The sequence below is a fragment of the Mchenga conophoros genome, linkage group LG20 (genome assembly GCF_057382185.1).
Source record: "Mchenga conophoros isolate Kocher_MC1m ecotype Shallow Benthic linkage group LG20, M_conophoros_male_GT1.1, whole genome shotgun sequence".
Classification (NCBI taxonomy): domain Eukaryota; kingdom Metazoa; phylum Chordata; class Actinopteri; order Cichliformes; family Cichlidae; genus Mchenga; species Mchenga conophoros.
In genome coordinates this window covers 24,866,685-24,888,443 of record NC_140545.1, presented here as the reverse complement: position 1 = coordinate 24,888,443, position 21,759 = coordinate 24,866,685, and the positions used below count along the sequence as shown (strand labels likewise).

The window sequence follows — 21,759 nt, the reverse complement described above, 5'->3', positions numbered from 1 at the left end:
AATGCCACTATGTGGACTTTGCTCATGTTATTAAGACATGCAAAGTCAGCATTCTCTTTTCTTCTGTGTGTTGAAAACCCTCTGTTTTCCCACAGCTTTCATGTACCCTGTAACAGATGAAAAAAAAAAATCTATTTGAAAGTCCCATTTCTGAAAAAAAGTGAGTCTCGGTGTTACGGGTGTAACACACAGAATGTTTAACTTCTAGTCACACTCTGTAAATTAAATATTCTTTTAAGTAATTAAATTTTCATGCCCTCCAGGATTAAAGGATAATTCTGCTTGCATGATCCAGCTGATGGACAACAGCTGGTGCACGGCCAAAATGTTCCAGATGTGACTCATGTTCTGCAATTTTTTGTTCCAGGAGTCTGAGTGCATCCACATAAATTTATAGATATACATTAAATCTTGCCTTTGATATGTGCCCTCCTCATTATTAATTAAAAAGACCGAAAATAAACATTTTCAAACAATGAAAACTAAACTGAAAATGAACCGAAACTGAACTGAATTAAAAACAAAAAAGTCAAAATGCAATTGGATTAAAAACTATGTAGAAAATCCCAAATTATAAGAACTCTGGCCAAAAGGAGATGCACTAGAAAAGATGACAAATATTTCAACTGTTTTACTAAAATTACTTTAATCTTGTGCCAACATTTGATTTTGTTTTTACATACAAAATTTTTTCTTTAAACCACGATATGATTGTGCACATGGTAGATAAAACGAAGTGTCTTAAACCTATAAATCTATAAAACCTGTACTGAGACACATGACAGTTGTTATCCCTACAACTAAAATCACAGATGTGTATTACAAATGTCCCGTCATGTCGCTGTGTCACACTTCAACATGCTCTACACACAAACACAGGTGTCAAACACACACACAGCTACACACTCTCTCTATCCATGAAACTTCTAAAAATGTAACTCTAAATTCCTGCATACTGTAGTCACCCACAATGCCCTGCAACCGTAATATGTCTCAAAAATAATTTCCGTTTTTGTTGTTTTTGCTAGTTATTATATAGTTTTGCACTCACGCTTTTCAGTTTTGGAAACATTGAGGGCTGTACTACAGAGCCCCTGAAGCTGAAACCTTTCTTTTTTTAAATCTTGTGTACACTAGACTAAGATGCACACAGCCACCATATAATGGAGAGAAACTAATCAAGTTTAAGTTTCACCTCAAAATATCTTCAATGAATATACTGCTGCTTTTGCACAGAGAGAGGACAGAGAGAATCAAGTTAAGTTTCAAAGATTCTCAGAAATGTAATTATTAAATGCTAAGTTATTTAGGGAGTTAAACATTATAGGTGTCAGGAAAGTTAAGCATTAATCATCCCTTGAAATTTGGATAGTTAGATATTTACTCCAAAATATCTGATGTTCAGTCTTAGTCAGCAGGAATAGAGTGCAATTTTATCCATGGTGGAAATGGAAATATGCACCCTTAGATTTTTAGCACTGCATCTTGACACAGTCAACAACAACAACAACCAATAATCAAATCACAAGCTGATTTTCATCTTAAAGGCTGATAAAAGGGCGGACTGTCTGGATCCTGTTCACTTCCAAGTTTTCGTTGAGCCAAAAAGCACTGCTATAACACAGTGAAAACAACCACTAGCTAAATCAAAGATAAATGAAAAAGTTATCATGGAGAAAATGCAGCTATTGAAGTTTAGGCTTAACCTCAGACTGGCTACAATGTATTGCTGCTCTTACACACAGAGAGGATTGTCATCAGCAAGAATCACTGGCTGTGCAGCATGCAGTCCTCAGCAAGAATTTCCTATTATGGTATTCCTCAGGGAAACTAAACTGAATTAGATGAGTGGTCTTCATTATGTGCTGGCTCTGGGCATGTTAAGTTGTAACTGATCAGTTGCACTAAAGTAAAACTGGGACATCACCCATTTGGTTGCTTGATGCCCAGTGATTGCATTGAATTTTTACTTTCAGCGACTGATTGCAAATAGTTGCAGTGACCAAGTGGCTGCGTATAGGTTGAACTTGCAAAACCCTCAACTTCTGGGTGGTCACTGTCACTTTTGATTACAAGATTGCACAGGCCTGTCTCTAAGCAATCACTTTCAAACTTTAATTGACTTTATTAGTGTCATACTGCATCAATATTAACCAAACAGAAAGTAATTACGAGGTTTTATGGATGTGCTACAGAATCAATAACATATTTACAATAAATCAGAGGAGAACTAAAACAACTTTTTGAAACCCTTAGGCTAATTTTCTTTATGTCTTTGTGTATAAATTTCTGTACAAAACCATTAGGTCAAGAGGAAAAACTCAACTAATATCAAATTCTCTGTGTACTGTATAGCCTACATACATACTTGGAGAAAAGAACTATCATTGCTGAAAACACTGTTTCAATACTGACATTATAAACTATGCACATTCTGGGGAAATGGCCCTATCTTACTAAAGTTTTACAAAATTGTTTGAGTTTAACAAGTCAAAAGCTCTACCAAAAACTTCATGTCTATGCCATTAAATAATTAAAATGACTAAAGCATACTCAAAGAGATTTAAATATATTTTATATACATGGCCACACACAAAATGCCCATCTTCTGATAGTCAGGATATTTAATGCCTAAGTCATACTAAAAGTTTAACATGTACCTTCTCCAATTCTTCAATATATCTTCTATTTGTCACTCTAGATTTTCTGCCTTTTTAATATAACAGCTATTTCCTTCACATTTTCATTTGGCCTGCATAAGCACAATAGCAAATTTAATTGATAAACATATGTTTAACATTTTGGGAGCTGCTCTTATTTTTTGTCTCTTGCTGAGATCTATACAAGAAGATCAATGCTGTTCTCCTGTCTGTCAGGTAATTATTAAAGCCAACAGAGAGTTAGTCTGCTGGCTTGGTTGTCTGGTAAATACTAGCAAACAGCCTTCTGTGAATGTAACAATTCTTTGTGGCATAAATGTAGCATGGCACCGGGAACGTTCCTCAAAGATTTTGAATGTTCTGCTCCAGCAAATCCCAAATGTGTTCTGAGATTTGGTGATGGTGAGGAGATTCTGAATGCAGTGAGCTCACTGTCATATTCAAGAATCCAGTTTAAGATGATCTAAACTTCCCGTTGGAAGCAGCCACCAGAGGATGGGTACCCTGTGATCATAATGGGATGGACATGGTCAGCAACAATACTCAGGTAGGCTGTGGGGTTCAATGATATTAAGGGCCCTAAATGTATAACAGCACCACCAGCTGCCTGAACCATTAAGACAAGGCAGGATGAAACCATTCCTTCTTGTTGTTTATCAGAATCAGAATCAGAATCAGAATACTTTATTGATCCCTGGGGGAAATTATTTTTTGTTACAGTGCTCCATTTTAAACCAACATTAAGACAAGACAGACAATACACTAACTAAGAATAGTACAATATATACATATATATACATACATACATACATAAGTCACTCATAAATAAATAGTTGGAAAAGAAATATGCCAAATTTTGACTCTACCACTTGAACGTTGAAACAGAAATTGAGATTCATCAGAACATGATTTTTTTTCAAGTATTGTCCAATTTTTGTGACCCTGTATAAATTGTTGCCTCAGTGTCCTATTCTTAGCTGCCAGGAGTGGTCTGCTACTGCCTTCAAGGTTTGATGTGGTGTGCATTTAGAGATGCTCTTTTTAAATATATGTCTTCTCTAAAATCTTTACATTTTCTTTAAAAATCTTTTTTCCCTCAAACACACAATGAAAAAAAACCTGAAATAAAAATGTATAAAATGTTGATTTATTTAATAATCTATTTTAGTGCTTCTAATGTCACAAAACAAAGGATAACACAGATAACACACTATTTTAGGAGTCCATACCTGTCACAAATCAATTTGATCCCACTGTTTTTTTTAAATATTTATAACCACACTAGGAACAAAAACAGAAAAAAAACAGAAAAAACACAACTTGTCATGTGAATAAATATATAAATAACATCAATACTACATGACAGAAAATAAATAGAAGTGGTAAAGCAATGACATAAAGCCAAATGGAAAGCACTTAGACTACAAAGCTGATTTTAATATTTGGCAAACTTCTACTTTATCAGGAAAACTTACAGTTGTCTCTTGTGTTTGTAATTAAAATCTCTAAAACTGTTGAACTGTTCTTGACCTGATGAGTCGAGAACAATGACCTGGGTGATAACAACTATGTACTCAAGTTAATCACTGGAGTGCACGATTCTGTGTACTATGTACTCTACAGGTTACCTGGAACCTCATTCAGCTGAGTCTACATAGTATTTCACCTGAAAACTCTGAGTACAACGTGTGGTGGCAGGTGACAGAATGGATGTGTGAGAAGGGAGGAGAGGGCAGAGTCCATGTATGTGCTGTTGTGAGCTCACGAAGGCAGTTCAAGAGTAGATGGTGATGACTTCGCGTCCACCTCCACGCACCAGGAGGACCCGATTGAGACCTTCAGTGAGCACCTCAAGAAACTCCATGTCTGGGAAACAATCGCAGTCAAGGAGTTTTTTTCTTTCCATATTCTTCTGGTCATTCGCTAACTTTATGTGACGCAAAGGTCCATTTTCATCTTAGTGAAGTGAAAGGACTACCGTACATATTTAAGGAACGTGCAGCAGCTTACATCATGCTCAGACTACATGGACTCAGACTACAATTTTCACCAATGCTGTGCAAAAACAAAATTCTTCAAGTTAACTTGATGTTTTACCCCACTTACCCTTTTACTACCCTTTTACTTCATGCTAACAGAAAAATGCTTTCTTTCCATTTTATAATTATGACAGCCTGTACAATAACTACCAGAACTTTTTCTGTAATTTTTACAGTAATATATTTATTTCTACTAGTTTGAGTCCAAAGATTCATGCTTTCGTTCGTTCTTTCGTTCATTTATTACAACATAATTTGTTTATCATGCAGATGCCTTGTCAAAGGGTCACATAGATGGGAGAAAGATGATGATTCGATGATGCGAGCAGCATGACTCCTATTTCAAGTGAGAAATAATTAAAATAAGCAGTATGTCCTCATTCCCAGGGTACCATATACTGAATTTTTGTTGCTTGAGTGTCAGAGATGCCTAAGTGTCCTTTGATACTGGGACCTCAACAGACACACAGTATAGACCCTTTATCAGTACCAATCAGCATCACTGACTGGACAGACTGAGCTCCTAAGCGTCAATTCTTATAGTGCAGGGCAAAATCTTTCCTTTAATCCAAACCACGATCTTTAAAAAAATCTTGACAAGTAGTTTTAATACCAAACATTAACCAAACACTGACTGAAAGCAAACCTAAACAAAGAGCAAAACACTAAGACAAAAGCTGTGGTCTCCTGAGGGGTGCACTATGAAATGAGATTAATGGATTAGCGAGGTAATCCTAGAGCTTTCAGTGTAACAAATATGGTTCTCTTTGTACGCAGATCACAGGAAACAGAGGGCTGAAATAGGCAGAAAAGACTTTATTCAGAATACTGGAAGGGGACCTAGTTTTCCTGGGATAAACTGCCATGCAGCAAATCCCTTACTTCCAGAGTTGTAGCTTACCCGTTACTTCTTTTCCATAATGGACTTCAGACATTGTCATTTTGCCCTTACCTAGGATCATTGAAAGCTGGTATGTCCTGCTCTGAGCTTTGGCCTTCCTGATCTATAGTCTGCACCTCCTCCACCTTATCTCCTGACAGCACCAAATATTACTCTCCTTCTACAGTTCTAAGTAACGATGTTTGTGCCTCTTTCAACCCTCTGCTTAAAGAAAAGTCAACGAGTGAGCCTGAAGCAGAAAGCCCGGCCCATTATAATTTCCTTTTACTATAAAGCACTTTCTTTGAAACTGCAAGATGAATAATTTATCCTTAAGTAAAATGATGATGTGAACTGAACTAAGACATATGACGAACAGTATGTGAGATGTAGGATACAGTTTTCTTCGCCCACACGGTTCTTTGGTGGTCCCGGCATGTTGAGCAGGACAAGTTTTGCCTCCTTGGACTTCTTCGTGATGACCTCATTGAGCCTCATTGCTGTATGCATACGCCTCACGTCCGTCTGGTTCCTGAGGCAGGAAACATTGGGTCACAGCAGGTTTCATTTTTAAATCGATCGCTCAGCTCAACTCACGGTGTCTAAAAATGAAAATACTTACAAGTTCTCCCATTCCCTGGAGCATGTGTAGAAGGAAACAATATATGGTCACACAGAAGGCTACATTTATTGGTGGTTAAATCTTTTATATTGACTGAGCATCTTTAGAAGTGAACAGAAGACTGTAGTAGTTTTTAATGTCCTAATATGGATATACACTGTGATTTTGAGCATGTAACACCTATAAACACCTGTTGCAACTTTTAATATCAAGGTGACTGGATGGGATATCACATCATTTATAAATACAGACAGATTGTCAGTCTGAGTCTGTGAGATGAGCAGATGAGTGCCACTCATCTACAATATGTCCCTTTGCAATAAGGGACTCGACACAACTAGTTGCATTATGGTTATACTCTTATATGGTAACTAAATGGTAAATGGCCTGTATTTATATAGCGCTTTACTAGTCCCTAAGGACCCCAAAGCGCTTTACATATCCAGTCATCCACCCATTCACACACTGGTGATGGCAAGCTACATTGTAGCCACAGCCACCCTGGGGCGCATAAATGCAAAGTTTCTGCGTGCATGTCACTGCAGATTATAGCCACTATTTGTGGATACATTTATGTAGGCTTCCAACACAACATGCTTTCTGGACTCTGATGTAAGTAATGTGAATTTCTGTGTATGTAGCCAACATCACAGTTCATTGTTGTATTACCATAAAACATATTGCATGTATTTCCAAATTTGAACCCTGTCAACTGCAAACTGATAGCAGGCTGACTCATTCTTATTGCCGTTTTATCAGTGAGGCCCTGAAGTTACGAGTGATTGCCACATCTGGTGCTCTTCTTCAAAGCAACTGTTTCAAAGGCAACAAGATAGCAATTTCATTGTACCCTCTCACAGTAAGATTACCCCTATTTTCCCTAGTGTGACTGAGCATTGCTGAAGGAATATGCCTCACAATATAAAGCACCTTAGGCTAACGGTGATGTTGTCAACTGACACTGTATAAATTAAATTTAACTGAACTACAAATACACAAAACATGACAGTAATTTGGTGTGCAATTATGAATTAGATGAAATGAAAGAAATGCTCTCACACCACGATTGACGATCATGTGACAGAAGACGAATAAACTGCAGAACTAATTCTTTTTCATGTCACTGTTAAGTTCAAAGTTTTGTTTGCCACAGTGTTGCTTTAAGTCCTGTGACATGGGTCGATACGCACAAATATTTACAAATGACTGTGTGGGTCATTTGGATTAGCTACAACATTACAGTCACTGGTAACGTGACTCATACTGGCGTTAACTCTTCCAAACTCGATCCTATTAAACATTCAGAGGATGTGCCAGAACAAGCCTGTTGCACAGAAACACCACACCACAACCAACAAGACCCAGAGGGCCCAACATCCTGCTGCCAGACATCCCAGAGGCCACACATCCATGCCCTGATGGATCACAGCTGTTTTTCTCAGCATGTTTGCACAAGTTTAGACGGCCACTTTTAAAACTCTGGCTGATCTTACTATCCTGGGTGCGATGCCCGTTTCCTGTGCAGGATTGCTGAGCTAAAATAAGCTGACAGATCACTCACGGCTTCATGTTGAAGAAGTCTTTGCCCGCTTCCGAGGTCGCTGTTAGGAGGCTCTTCTCCTTTTCCGCACCCTTGTTGTCGGGCCAGACGACAGCACGACCTGCAGGTGCAGCAGGGGACGTGGGGCTGGTTGGTGTGGAGACATTCTTGCTGTGGCTCAGTTGTACCTGTTTTGGGTTGGAGACGGCCCCAGGCTGACAGACAAACACCATCACATGAGCGGGTGATACAGAGAAAAGAGACGCTTGTCAGAAAAGGTGGATTTTTGATCAGTGAACTGTAAGGAATAATTGAGCAGCAACTAGAAAAACTAAAACCTGGCATAAAATGCAACAGGTGTTTGAAGGAAGTGAGGACAGAAGTACTGTACATTACACACTGGATCAGCTTTACCTCCTCTTCTAGTTTTTCTGCTGCACCAGCTCCCTCCTCAGCGCTTCGCTGTGACCGCAAGGCAGATGGATTTTTACGCCGTATGGACCCACGGGATGAATCTGTAATGCTCTGGATCTGTGAGAAAAACAAACAAACAAAAAACATCATCTGATTCCTATATTCCCACTGGAGTTCATTTTTTTCTATCTGCAAATCAGTCTAAACATGTACAGACACAGATACCTCATCATGAAGCAGTTCCTTTCCCCAGAGCGGATATTTAATGCCCATAGTGATAATGAAACAGTGCTTTGGCTGTCAACGTAGCTAAAATTAAATTTGTTTTTCCGGTTACAGATAGTATGAAGGTTCCTGGCTTACCTCTCTCTCCATTTCATTCTTGGTCAGATGCATTTGTTTGAGGATCTGTGATCGCTGCTCCATTATCAGTGTCTTCTCATAGGTATAGGCTGAGATGTCACCGTCATGCTGTAAAGGAAAAACACACGTCACATGAAATCCATGTGTTACTTTGGAATAACGGCAAAAAAAGGGATCCTTCGAGAAACTGTTCTTTTAGGCCGCTCCTGGCAGGATTTGTTTGTGAGCACAGAATATGTGCCAGACAAATCTCTCACCATCTCAACCACTTCCACTACGGCGTCAATGCGCAGGTGATAGAGGAAGGTGATGAGGTCTTTCTTCATCTGGATGCTGTTGTCATCCATCTGAGCTACAGTGAAAATACGCATCTTGCACTTCCTCCACACCTATAGCAAGAAAAAAAACGACAACGACGTAACCAATGTGCCTCGAAGACAGTGTTTTTTTTTCCAAACACACTACTATCACACTTAACTTGTGCTCATTTAAGTGAAAAGAATCCACAGTTTCTTGTTCCTCACCTTATGCTGGCGCAAGAGGAAAGGCAGAAGCATTAGCATGCCTCCATCGTGGACAACCCACCACACGTCAATGTGGCCTTCAGTGAAACGCTCTCCATTGGATGGATAGCTGGAAATATTCTTAGGAACCAACAAGGCTATACTGGCTATAGTTGTCTCTCTAACCACCTCTACAGAGGAACAGGAGAAAAGTAACCCGATGGGGGGCAGAGCAAAGGATTACCTATCTTTTTTACCAAACTTTTTCAATGCCCCTGATTTGGTATTTGGTATAATATTTGATGCTGATGTTTATTAACAACTAAGAGAGCTTCTATTTCACTTGATAACTTACCAATGAAGTTCCTAAATTCCTGGTGGCACTCAGGCTGTTTCCAGTTACGGGGCCAGCTGACCATCACCGTGTTGTGCTTCAGACCTCCAAGTCCTCCAACCTGAATCAAGTGGGATGTTCCATCTCTGAGGTTGGAGGAGATGACGACCTGAGTGAAGCCCTTTACTTTCTCTGTCTCCATCAACTTACGCAACGACTGCAGGGACACAGATAGAGGGCAGGCGCAGCTGTTAGAGAAAGTGGCGATTCTTCTGTGCATGTGTCAGAAGTTTAAGTGTGTGTTAAAGAGTAACAGACCTCATCTGCCTTATGAGCTTCAGTGTAATTGTCAAGGAAGGTTCCTTGAACACAGGTGCCAACAATAGTCAGACCCTTCCCAGCTTTTAGCTGATTGGTCAGAGATAGAAGACGAGGCTGCTCGATGTTTTGCTCAGCGTCCATGCTCACTAGGACCAGGATCTGAGGCCTAATAACAAACAAAATCAGTCAGTGATAATCACAGGCAAAAGCCAACCAGCTCTATTAAAGATGAGCTGACCTCCAGTTCTTTGTGTGTGGTGGTCCCTCCTCCAGCCTCATCAGAGCAAAGCGAGCAGCGCTGAGCGAGATCCCACGTATCCCATCACCCCACTCCTTCTCAGCTCTGTCTCAAAGCACATTAAATTATTAGCTCTGGTCATACCTACAGCATCCAGATACATAAAAAATAGACTACTCTGTGACTTTTATCAAAGAATCCTTTCTCAAATGATCATTGAACAAATTATTATTTCTTACCCACAGAACTCAATGTATTTGTAGATGCAGGTGGCGATGCCCATAGCCACAATTGCATAATACCAGGAACACATGAACATGAGTGATAAGCACAAGCTCATACCCAGGAAAGACAGAGCCCTGCAGGGGACATGACGTCATGTTTAGTCAAACCCAGAGTTCTGCCAGCTTCACACAACTGGCTGATTAATGGAAACAAGAAATTTTTAAGCTCATCGTGGAAGACAAACACACAAACTTCAGGTCTTTTTATGGAGATTCTCACAGGGGTGGTTTCTTTACATCAAATCCAGAATCTGTCTTTAAGCAGAGCTTAAATCCTCGCACCATATGTGATGAATATCTATGATATCTTTGGGATAGTTAAAGAATTTTATGCATGTTTGAATCACATCTACTGCAAGTATAAACACATTATGTGATACACATCTCTGTCAGTGTTTTCAGTGTTAAAATGATCAACAGGCAATATCAATATGCAAAGAAAAGCAGCAATGTGTCAGCAACAGCACCGAGGAAAAAGACTGCAAACTTAAATATGACTGCAAATGATCCAGTATTTAAAATACATTTTAAAAAAGGATGTGCAAAGCTTTAAATAATAATATATTTTGATATAAATACATAAATTTATATTTGCTACACACAATGAACACCAACATGCATTTTGGTGTGGAAACTCAAAGTACATGTCAAAGTAAATGTAAATTTCAGATTATAAAACACATGCAAGAGTTTTTAGAAAGCTTTCATACTCTGACCCACAAACTCACCAGTGGTAGAACTTAAATCTGGGTCTCCAGTTTGGGGTCCTCAGCAACGTCTGCAGGGCGCAGGCGAGATTGACGAACATGTAGCACATCAAGAAGAACCTAAAGAAACAGATGAAGGGAAAGAGAGAAAACAGTAAGAACAGAAACCACAAAAAAGAATCTTTGCTTTAGTTGTTGTGTTTATCGGTGAGCAATACATGGAGAGGATTGGTGCGACTGAATCCAGAGAGGCTATGATGATGCCAATCTCACAGATGCTAGCTGTCAGTAGAAGTGCCCACGTGGGTTCCCCGTTGGCTTTACCGTGCCCAAAGATCTGCAACAACACAAGTGACATACAAATAAATAATGTCATATTTACCAATTATTAATAATTGTGTCTTCAGTTTTAGTTTGAGTTTAGTTTCTTTTAGATTAAGTCTTAGTTTTAGTTGTTATAAATTATTGTTGTATGGAGGATATGTTTCGGTTTCAATAAATATGTCTAGTTGTCAGTTTTCACAAGTTCACAAAATAGTGTCAGTTAGTTTTATTTTTTTTAATTTTAGTTAACTAAAATGTTTTTCACATCTAGTTTCAGTTTTTTGTTTAGTTTTAGTCAACTATAACAGCCTAAAGTGGGGACAAGAATATCTTCAAGTCCCCACAACATTTCTGGCTCAGTTGGAAGCTCTGAGAGGTCTGTATTTAAGACAGAGATAGATTTCTGTACTCACTCTAAGGAAGGGGATGATGCCATCCCTTGAGATGGCCTGGAGGAGACGGGGAGCTCCTGTCAGACTCTGAAGTCCCGCTCCGCAGGTGGAGAAGAAGGAGCCAAATACAATAACCCACGGGGACGGCCATGCCAGCGTACCTATTACAAGGTTGCCACTGACCCCTTCGCCAAACCTGCAGGAACATGAAGACAGAGCTCCTGCGTTAACACAGTGAATGCAAATGTTCGACCAACCTGTGCTCAGTCAGGTACAAACAGTGAACAGCTGAGTTCTGCTAACAGATGACTGAGAGCATCGTTTTAGACTCAGCTGTGATTCAGTGTTTCTGATTTTTACTGAAAATAACTCCTCAGATAAACACAACTGCAAGCAGTCTGAAGCTGTGCTAAATGTTTAATTTTGTAAAGTGTAATGTACTCACTTATTGCTGCACATAGTGAAATGCACTATTATTAAACTGAAGCTACACATTTGTTAAAATTGTTAGCAACCTGTGCAGGTCTGTATTCCCTACATTCTTCCTTTCTGACTTTTTATTGGGCCTGTCAAACATTTTGCTGTCACACATGTGCCCAGTTTACAATAATATTAAGGCACAAACCTCAAACTACAAACATTTTCGGAGTATAACGGTCCAAAATTTAATTTAATAGAAGTAGAATTACTTGTCTCTTAGGACGACTCCTTCTATACAAGCACCAAACAGCACCACACAGGACATGTCTGGGTAAAAAAAGCTGATAAGGACCACACGACCGAAAAGGTAGAAAAGGTAACAATAACTTGTGAAAAGTTATATTAATGTTTATTTTTAACCGGCCTTGGTTCACTGAAGGATACACACAGTTGACGTGGTGCTAATGGCTGCGATGGTGCCGATAGGGATTGACTTCTGAGCGTCACGCAGATCTCCGGAGCGGTTGGAGCCAGCCATGATACCTTTGAGCAGAAGGTTAAATAATCGGGAGAGTTGTGACTTGATAATATTATAATAATCAGACTCAGGTTTTCAGAGGATATAAAGGGTAATTACTAACTTCCACCTTTATGGAATACTAAGCACTTTACTGACTTCAGTCATGTTAAAGGTGCTGTTTTCTTTGGCCACTGGAGGGCAGCAAAAACAAACTGTGAACTCGAGACTGACAGGTCACCAAAAAACAACAACAAACTGGCACGGAGAACTTGTAAGCAAATATTTTCCCATTTATACATCCGGCGAGCATAAAAAAAAACCCCATTAACATTTATTTGCAACCATCATCTCTCACACCTGAAAACAAAGTAAACTGTCTAAGTAGAAACTGCTGTCTGCTAAGCAGGAAAGTGGTTAAAGTGGTTAGACAAAGCCAAAACAATTTCTAACATTTCCGAGCAGGCATTAAGAGAACTGCAGGGTCTGGTGCATATTACATGCAGTTATTTGACCCGAGTTAGAGGAGTTTTCCAGACACCTATGATAAAAAAAAAAACACACACAAACAAACAAAACAACAAACAAAAAAACAAAGCATAATGGACCTCTTTAGTGTGCCTTCCTGGGACTAACCTGTGACAGATGGGAAATAAATTCCCACCAGCAGAGTGAAGAAGCTGGTGATATCTGCAAGAACGTAGCGGTTTGAGCTCGTTGTGGGACTGTCTGGATCCACGTCGGATACAAGTCCACGCTTTTCCAGAATCATCCCTTTCTCCAGATAGTTACCAAACAGGTTCTCTGAGAGAAAGAGAGACCAAGTTTAGGAATTTAATCTTTAATACATACTGAACTGTGGTTGGCCAAGAACCCAACAGAAGGTGGTTTACACTGAAAAATGTACCTGCCAGGATGCCACTAGTGACCCCTGGAATACCTTGTATCTCTGTAACATTGTTATTGTTGAAGTATTCGTCACAAGTGGCATTGAGGTACTCCGAATCACAAAAGCTCCTCCACAGTTTGGTGGTGACAGTCTCGTTGTCTATCTCAATGACCTTTGCGCAGACATCATATCCTTTAGAAAGAAGAGTTCGATTTCCCAGCAGACAGACGCTGCAAAGACAACCAGCCCAGGGCATACCTGTCACGTAGGATAATTCGACATCATTATGGATTTGTACCAGTGAATAAAGAGTCACTTACGGAAACACAGGGGGGTCAATGGCAGTCTTGATGACTCCAGCATAGACAGACAGAATAGAAAGTATGACACAGGCCAGGAAGACCAGTGCCAACTTATTGACATATTTGACCCCCACAAACACCACCAGTGCCATCAAGCTCAGCACAATAGTGCCGTACACTCGCATGTTGTTGAGCAATGCTGCTTCTGCCTCGGGGCCCTCCAGGCCCTCAATCTTAAAGATGGCTGCCTGGGGAACAATATAAATCTGAAAGAGACAAATTAGTGGAGGAAGACAGGGTTAGAGTGGGTGAGAAGAATAAGACAAAGTTTGCAGAAGTATTGTAGAGAATCTACATATAAATATGTTTATGCAAATTATTTTTTTGTTAATAAAAAAACAACGTCATGCGATATATAAAAACACATTTTATTATTTATCCTTTTAGTTCTAAAAAAGCAAAACATTATCATTATAATGTTATAAATACTTGATTACGTACACCTGGTGACTGTGTATTAACACGAATATGTTATCAGCCAATCACATGACAGTAGCTCAGTGCATTGAGACATGTAGGTATGGCCAAGATGGGCTGCTGAAGCTCAAACTAAGCATCGGAATGGGGACATATGGTGATTTAAGTGACTTTTGAACTGCTTCACAACAGGTGTCTCTTCTCCTCCTGTCGGCTAAGAACAGGAAACTGAAAACTTGGACAATACTGGAAAAACACTACTTGGTCTGATGAGTCTTGATTTATTCTGCAACATTGAGATCTTAGGGTCAGAATTGGGCAACATGAAAGCAACATGCAAACATCAATCCAACCTGCCCTGTATTAAAGTTCAGGCTGCTGCTGCCGCTGCTGGCGGTGCTGTAATAGTGCAAGTATTTTTTGACACACTTTAGTAAATGAATGGACCGTGTCACATCATAAATGATGATAGTGTTTCCATTTTCTGATTGCTGTGTCCAGCAGGATCTCAGAAGACTTAAATCTCAAACTGTTTGGACTCTTTGCGATGTGGTGGAACGGATTTGGATCCTGGATGTGCAGCTAAGAAATCAGCAGCAACTGTGCGATGCTGTGATATCAATATGGACCAAAATCTCAAAGAAATGTTCACAGCATCTTGTTAAATCCTTGCCATGAGGCTAGTCGGTGTTTATAGGTTTATGTTTTTTTTCCTGAGAAACCACATCATCTGTCAGTTTGGCAAAACGTCAGTCAGCTACTATGCAGAAACAGGAAAATGTCACCAAATCTCCTCAATTGCATTATTTTTTCAATAATGCAATTTACCTCGCCAAAGCACATTTGTATCATTTTCATAATAATGGAAATAAAGAAAAGAAAACACACTAAAGCAATGAGAATAAAATAAATTAACACATTAAAAAAAAGTTCACTGGGTTAAAAATTACTGTACTATGTGAATGTGAGTTATTTAGTTTAAAGTGGGAGAGTAACCTTGCTTTCCCCCCCCTGTCCCCTTCTTGCCTGCTATCCTTTCATTATCATTTATTGGAACATGCTGTACGCTAATGATTCCTGTTTTACAGCCAATGTTTGAAGACAATTTAGCCGGAAGATCACAGGTGTAAACAACCAAATAACAACATGTGGGGTACAGATAGAGTTCAGTGGGTTGAGCGGGCAGCTCATATGCTGAAACGCTTCTGCAGGGGCCCAGATTTCCCACTGAACAATTTCCTGGATGTCATTTCCTCTGTTCTCTTTCCTGCTTTACCTGTCTGCTCTCATGTCCTGTCATAAAAATAATAAAGGCCAAAATACATCTATAAAAAATAATAATGGATCTCTTTCACTTAACTAACACATTAACTACAAGACCGAACCAGTAACAGGACCCCAAAACTAACATAACTGGAATTCAGCCTTTATTATCTCCAGATGTGCTTTTCCTGTTATTATATTGAAGGCATATAAGAAAAACATGAAAAGCAATATAAACCTGTCATTTAAAAATTCAATCGACTTACCAGCAGAATTTCAATACAGCCGAGAATGTACATAGCACCTGCAAAAGTGGTGCCCAAGTAGAAGCAGATTCCGACAGCACCGCCAAACTCGGGCCCCAGAGAGCGAGAGATCATGTAATACGAACCTCCAGCTGTGAGTCGCAAACACACACAGGGCTCAGCGCACCGCTCTGTTGCACACAAACATACTAATGCATGCCCTCTGATATCCACTCACCTGGTACGACTCCATTTGTCGCAATGGCACTCATGGAGATGGCTGTGAGCATGGTCTGAAAACAGCAGCAGACAACAGGGGGGGATTACAGGATTCTGAAAGGCAGCAGGTGGGCAAGTCAAATTAAGGAAGGCTGACAGGGAGGCACTGATGAAATGAGGGGATGGTAGAGAAAACATCCAGCAGCACAAAAGTCTGACTCATCTGGTCATGTCGAACCATTCCTCACAGGAATGACTGGTTAGGCACATGCTGTCACTTCAGCTACAGTCTGTTACAGCAGAGCACGGTAGTTAGATACACTTTTACGGTACTTGTCTGTAGTTTAACTCTTTAATATTTGAGTTTAACAGCATACTACTACAGCAACTAGTAGTCCGAGGTTATACTTATAAAGCCCAGACATGATCTATTAGTGATGTCAGTGTGGGTGAAATCCAGTGAAATCCAGACATGTCCTTTTAACGCCCCTGAAACTTCCAACAAAGTGCTGGCAAAAATCAGACAAGCTATCTATTTAGGTTTGTTAAACCTTATTTTTAGACACAAACTAATTATAGTAAGATTCCAACGGTCAGTGTCTTCCCTTACTTAAAAGACTTGTTTCCCTTTTTCTTTCTCTAATTTTTTGAAAAACATTTCATGTAATACATTTTAAGCCCCTTTGTTGATTAAGCCCACATACAGGGAGAAATATGGTGCTGAAAGCCTGTTAGTGGGTTTACTGGCAGAATGCCGTTTATCAGGATTTACTATGTCACCTTCAGCAGCTGCACAATGGAAATCACATTCACACAGCCTGTTGTACACTGATCAGAAACAATATTAAAGCCACCTGCCTAATATTTTGCTAGCTCCCCCCTGGACATAGACATGGCATCTGCTTGGTCTGCACAAGTAGCAGAATCTCCGCCTGAAAGACCAGAATCTGCAGTTCCAGTATTGGCCACTTGAGGCTGGGTCCCAGTCAGTTCTCACAGACTTACATATTAAAAAATGTTTAAAACTTTGTTTTAAACATTTAAACATTGTTTTGGGCCTCCAAACATTGTTTCCCTCCTTATAATGACTGAATTATTATATAAAATATCTGACTAGTGTGATTTTTCAGTTGTAGCCATCAACTTTTGTGGTGTTAGTGCCTTCTAGAGCTTTTTGAGTGGAACTATTTTACGGCTAATATTGCTTTCTCTTTGGTACAGACACTGCACTAAACTTTTGGTGAGTTGAATTCTGCTATTTGTAGTTTGTTACTGTTACTAATTAGCTTGGCTCCAAACAAACAGTATGATAACAACCGGCGGTGGCTGCATTCATCTTTTCTATACCATCTATAGGTCTGCCACAATGTTTAGGTAGGTTGCATGTGACAAATATCCACATGAATAGTTCCCAACAGTTGGATTCACAGTAAGGAGGTATTCGGTATTTTCCTGTCATTGATGTTAGAGTTGTGATATCTCAGTGATCAGTTGTAAATGTTTGCAAAACCACTCTTTTTCCAGATTGATAGGCTGAGTGCCTTTAGTTGACTGATTAATCTTGAACGCTGAACAGCCAGCAGTCAGATCGGCGAGGCTCAGGGCGCCCCCACAGTAGGAAATCCTGCAGTTTTACTCACTGTAGAACAACACATGAAGACGATTATAAACGAGCCAAAGACGCCTCCAATCCCAACCATCCATGTCATCCGCAGGAAGAGGATTACCCCAAAAATATTCTGGATACACGGCAAGTACACTCCCATTAGAGTGCCCAGCTGAGGTGCCTGGAAAATACACAAAACAAAATAACAAATTAAAAACTTTATGATACAAAGTGCACTAACTCCTTTTTTTCTGGCTAATAAGTCAGTTATTACTTTGTTGTTCAGTCATTCTGTTATTGCATTTATTGTAAGAAAAACAGATTTTGAAAAAAGTAACACTCCATAATTCATCCCACACCTGTAATTATATCTACCTACAAATATTTGAACTTACACCACAATAGAGGGCAACAAGTCAGGTTTAAACAGGAAACAAATAATTATAATGTAAGTAAATTTAAGTATTGCATAAGTGATTTTAAGAAAAACAAACAATGTTTCCCTGACTTATATTGTAAGTGTACGTTTTGGCCCATATGATCTTAGGAAGAGAAGACACTCCTTTCCTGTATACTTCTTTTGAAAGTTAGGTTTAAACGGTGATTGTGAAATAAATAAATATGAACGTAGACTTCGCTACATCATTGTAATGTCACATAGACCTGCAAAGTTTAATGGCATTTATTTTTCCTTATAAGGAGAACAGTCCTTATCAAATTTATGCAAGTACAATAAAAGGACAATCGACTAACAACTGCAGCATAATGAATATTAGATAAAGATGTAAAAAGGCAAGGTTAATCGACTCCGTAATATGGTTCTAAAAAGTGCAGCATTTTTAAAAGATGAGGAAATACTGTTTGTGTCTTTGCAAAATTGCTATGAAATTACACACTAACTAAACATTCTCTAAACATTTTTATTTTTAAATTTTTTATGTTTTTACATTTTTAAATTTGGACAACCTGAAAAAACAGGTGTGGTCATAATAAAAATATCCTTTATTATGTCCTATATTATAGGATTTGGATTTTTTAATATAAAATTATTAGATACATTTGATTTGACATATATTAATTATTTTCAAATTACATGTAGGGAGTTTGACATTATAGGTATAAATAGTAAAGAATTCCCTGTTTTATGATATTTTCTAATCATATTATATGATAGTATTTTGACACTTTTACACCTGTTTTTGTTGTTTTGAGTGAGGTTAAATGGGTCACATATATAACATACTGTACCTTGACAGGTTTTTTAGATGGACGTGACCCCTCCTCATTATTCTCAGCCTCTTCGTGCTCTTTGCTGCCCGTTGGCAGGTTGGAGTAGTTAGCCAGAGTGCTGAGCAGAGAGGAAACCATGGGACTGGTATCCATCTCTTCCTGCAGTGCAGTACAAATATAGGCAAAGTTCAACTTAAAAGCATATACAGTCACATTTCCTTAATAATAACAATTAAGGACAGCAACCTATATTACAGGGCAGTGAAGAGTGTGCCCACCTCAAACAGAGCCATGTTATTGCCATCATACTGCTGGCTCTTATCCATGTTAGTGGCTGCACTGCTGTTGATGAAAGGACTGCTCTCTTTAGGGTTCCCATCTCCTGAAACACAGAAAAACCAACTGGCACAGTCAAAGTCGAATCTTAAGTCATGTTAATAGCACCACTGTGGGTTTTGACGTGGTGATGTTTTGAACTGAGGCCTCGGGTTAAAGCGTCAGATCCTCATTTATAAAAAAGCTTAGTTACTCTCAAGAGCATTCCCTGATGGTGTGCTTTGCTTAATTCATAAAAGATGCTACACGTAAAAATCCTTGATTAGTCAAACTGTATGTTGTAACTTATACACCTGTGACCAATAAATGTCAGATTAGTTTAAGCTGACACCACCTGCTTTGTGTTTTCTCCTTATTAATGGCAGCACAAACGTGACCACCTGCATTGATGCTAATTAGCTAAGACAGAAGGGCACAGGAAAGATAAAGAGAAAGGCTGACAACTTCATGAGAGATGGGAGTGATTTTTTTAAACAGGACCAAAGAGGCTTGAGACAGTGAAGAGAAAAAGAAAGCTAAACGACTGATAGGAAATGTGCAATCACAGCAAAATATCCAAATCTCAGCCAAATCTCCAAAAAATACAGATGCGATGCCAAGATTCACAGCAGCAGATTAAATCCCAGTTTGGCAAGGACTTATTTATTCATTTGTTTTCAATGTTTTAATGTGCAGCCAATGTTCTGCCAAACCACTAGGCAGAGTTGTACATGCAAGCCACATCGCCAAAACAAGTTTTGGTCTTAAATGTTTTATTTGAATTTCCCACACTGCCTTTGAGTTGTCACTTTCAGAGCTGTAAAACAAACACTGTGAGGCTCAGAAATATATTCAAGAATAAATTAAAAGATTCATTATTTAGGTTTTATATCTGGATTTATTTAGTTTAATCAACTGAATCACATTACTATAATTTTTGTTTTTACTTCGGTGCAGAATGTGAGCTTTATGTGGACCAACCTAAGTGTTGTAGAACATGCATTTTATATTTAATAATAATAATAATAATAATAAAATTTGTGATTCTTATCTAGAGTGGATCTCAGGAAAACTGAGTGTTACCAATGAAGTAGACTTTAGCTAGGAATAGTAATGGATCAAAAGAGCAAAAGCAAACAAAGTCCATCTCTGAAATCTCACTTTGTATCAAACCAGTTTTCCATGTCTTCCCATAATATAAGAACAGACATGGTTACTTTTTTAATAATTTTAAATAATTCCTTCAATCCTTTCTTTAATTCAGAACACATTGAATCTGGGAAGTACTTTAATTGAATCATCAAATTATAATAATGATCATGCAAAGTTCCCTTCAGGCTTGGGTGCATATGTACCCCAAACAGCAATATAATTTATAAATAGAAGGAAAATGACTTACAACATGTATAGGTTTTTCTTAATGTTATAAAAATAATTTTAAAACTCAATTTTAAATTCCCAAGCTTGAAAATTTGCAAGCAAACTGTACCAACATACCACTTCCTGAAAAGAAATTACTAAATTCTTTAAATGCGAATAAAAGAAGAAGAGATAATAAAAAAGGATGACAATGCGGTACACCTGCTCAACTGCTTGTTAATGCAAATATTTAATCAACACATCTGATGGCAGCAACTCGGTTCACTTAGGCATGCAGATGCAGCCAAGATGACCTACTGAAGTTTAAACTGGGCATCAGAAGGGTGAAGAGTGATTTTAGTGGGCTTGAGCTGTTTTGAGCTGATAGGAAGGCAACGAATAACTTTAATAACACTAACAACATCTAAGCATGAAACAGATCAAAACTTAGGCTACATTGTGTATTGTTTCACAAATTTGGAAAACAGAAGAACGGAAAAACATTATCTGGCCAAGTGAGTCTTGATATCTGCTCCAATACTTGAAATGACAGGACCAGGAAAGAATGCTGGTAGCACAGTTACAACAACCTACCTGAGTATTGTTGCTGACCGTGCCCATTTCTTTATGACCACAGTCTTCTGATGACTCTTTTCAACAGGATACATCATGTCACAAAGCTCAAATCATCTCAAATACGACAGTGACTTCACTGGACTCAAACAGCCCCAGTCACCAAATCTTAATCTAACAGAGCACCTTTTGGATGTGGTGAAGGAGGAGATTTGCATGATGGATGTGCAGCTGAGAAATCTGCACATCACTGATGCTAGTTAGCTAAGAGATTTTAGTCTATGTTTTAATATGGATCAAAATCTTAGAGGCATGTTTCCAGCTTCCAGAATTAAATCAGTTCTTGAGGCAAAAGGAGTTCCAACCGGTGTGTTTACAGCGTTTACATAATGAAGTGGCTGGCACACACACACACACACACACACACACACACACACACACACACACACACACACACACACACACACACACACACACACACACACACACACCCCTCTAATATCTGCTTTTGTCCACTGAGCTCTTTGTTGGAGTCCTTGGCCTGTTTGTTTTCCACTGAGTCACAGATTTTGATGATTTGTGTCTGATCCTTGGAGTTGTTATGCTGCCGGTCATGCAGCTTCAAGGCCAGTTAATATTGTGTCATTTTGTAGCAGCGGAGATTGGCTGAGCCTGCTTTTGCCCCACGAGTCCCAGGAGAGACATTCTTCGAGTGATAGCAGA

At 38.9% G+C, this 21,759-nt stretch overlaps 1 protein-coding gene across 1 annotated transcript in view; it reads right to left on the bottom strand.

The window, feature by feature from the left end:
* Positions 1-620: 620 nt before the first annotated feature.
* Positions 621-21,759, bottom strand: part of slc12a5b (solute carrier family 12 member 5b) — a 40,780-nt gene continuing 19,641 nt past the window's right edge. Inside the window, exons 2-26 of the mRNA XM_085258548.1 lie at positions 19,068-19,171; positions 18,808-18,948; positions 17,594-17,740; positions 15,973-16,027; positions 15,756-15,886; positions 13,768-14,015; positions 13,466-13,677; positions 13,195-13,362; positions 12,486-12,584; positions 12,311-12,368; positions 11,643-11,817; positions 11,124-11,242; positions 10,927-11,025; positions 10,154-10,273; positions 9,915-10,019; positions 9,674-9,842; positions 9,377-9,572; positions 9,043-9,212; positions 8,776-8,907; positions 8,519-8,626; positions 8,156-8,272; positions 7,763-7,956; positions 6,202-6,216; positions 5,978-6,111; positions 621-4,526 (exon numbers count right to left, since the gene is read on the bottom strand). Coding sequence (XP_085114674.1) covers positions 4,435-4,526; positions 5,978-6,111; positions 6,202-6,216; positions 7,763-7,956; positions 8,156-8,272; positions 8,519-8,626; positions 8,776-8,907; positions 9,043-9,212; positions 9,377-9,572; positions 9,674-9,842; positions 9,915-10,019; positions 10,154-10,273; positions 10,927-11,025; positions 11,124-11,242; positions 11,643-11,817; positions 12,311-12,368; positions 12,486-12,584; positions 13,195-13,362; positions 13,466-13,677; positions 13,768-14,015; positions 15,756-15,886; positions 15,973-16,027; positions 17,594-17,740; positions 18,808-18,948; positions 19,068-19,171 — 3,308 coding nt within the window. The 3' untranslated portion in view covers positions 621-4,434. The remainder of the gene's footprint in view (positions 4,527-5,977; positions 6,112-6,201; positions 6,217-7,762; positions 7,957-8,155; positions 8,273-8,518; positions 8,627-8,775; positions 8,908-9,042; positions 9,213-9,376; positions 9,573-9,673; positions 9,843-9,914; positions 10,020-10,153; positions 10,274-10,926; positions 11,026-11,123; positions 11,243-11,642; positions 11,818-12,310; positions 12,369-12,485; positions 12,585-13,194; positions 13,363-13,465; positions 13,678-13,767; positions 14,016-15,755; positions 15,887-15,972; positions 16,028-17,593; positions 17,741-18,807; positions 18,949-19,067; positions 19,172-21,759) is intronic.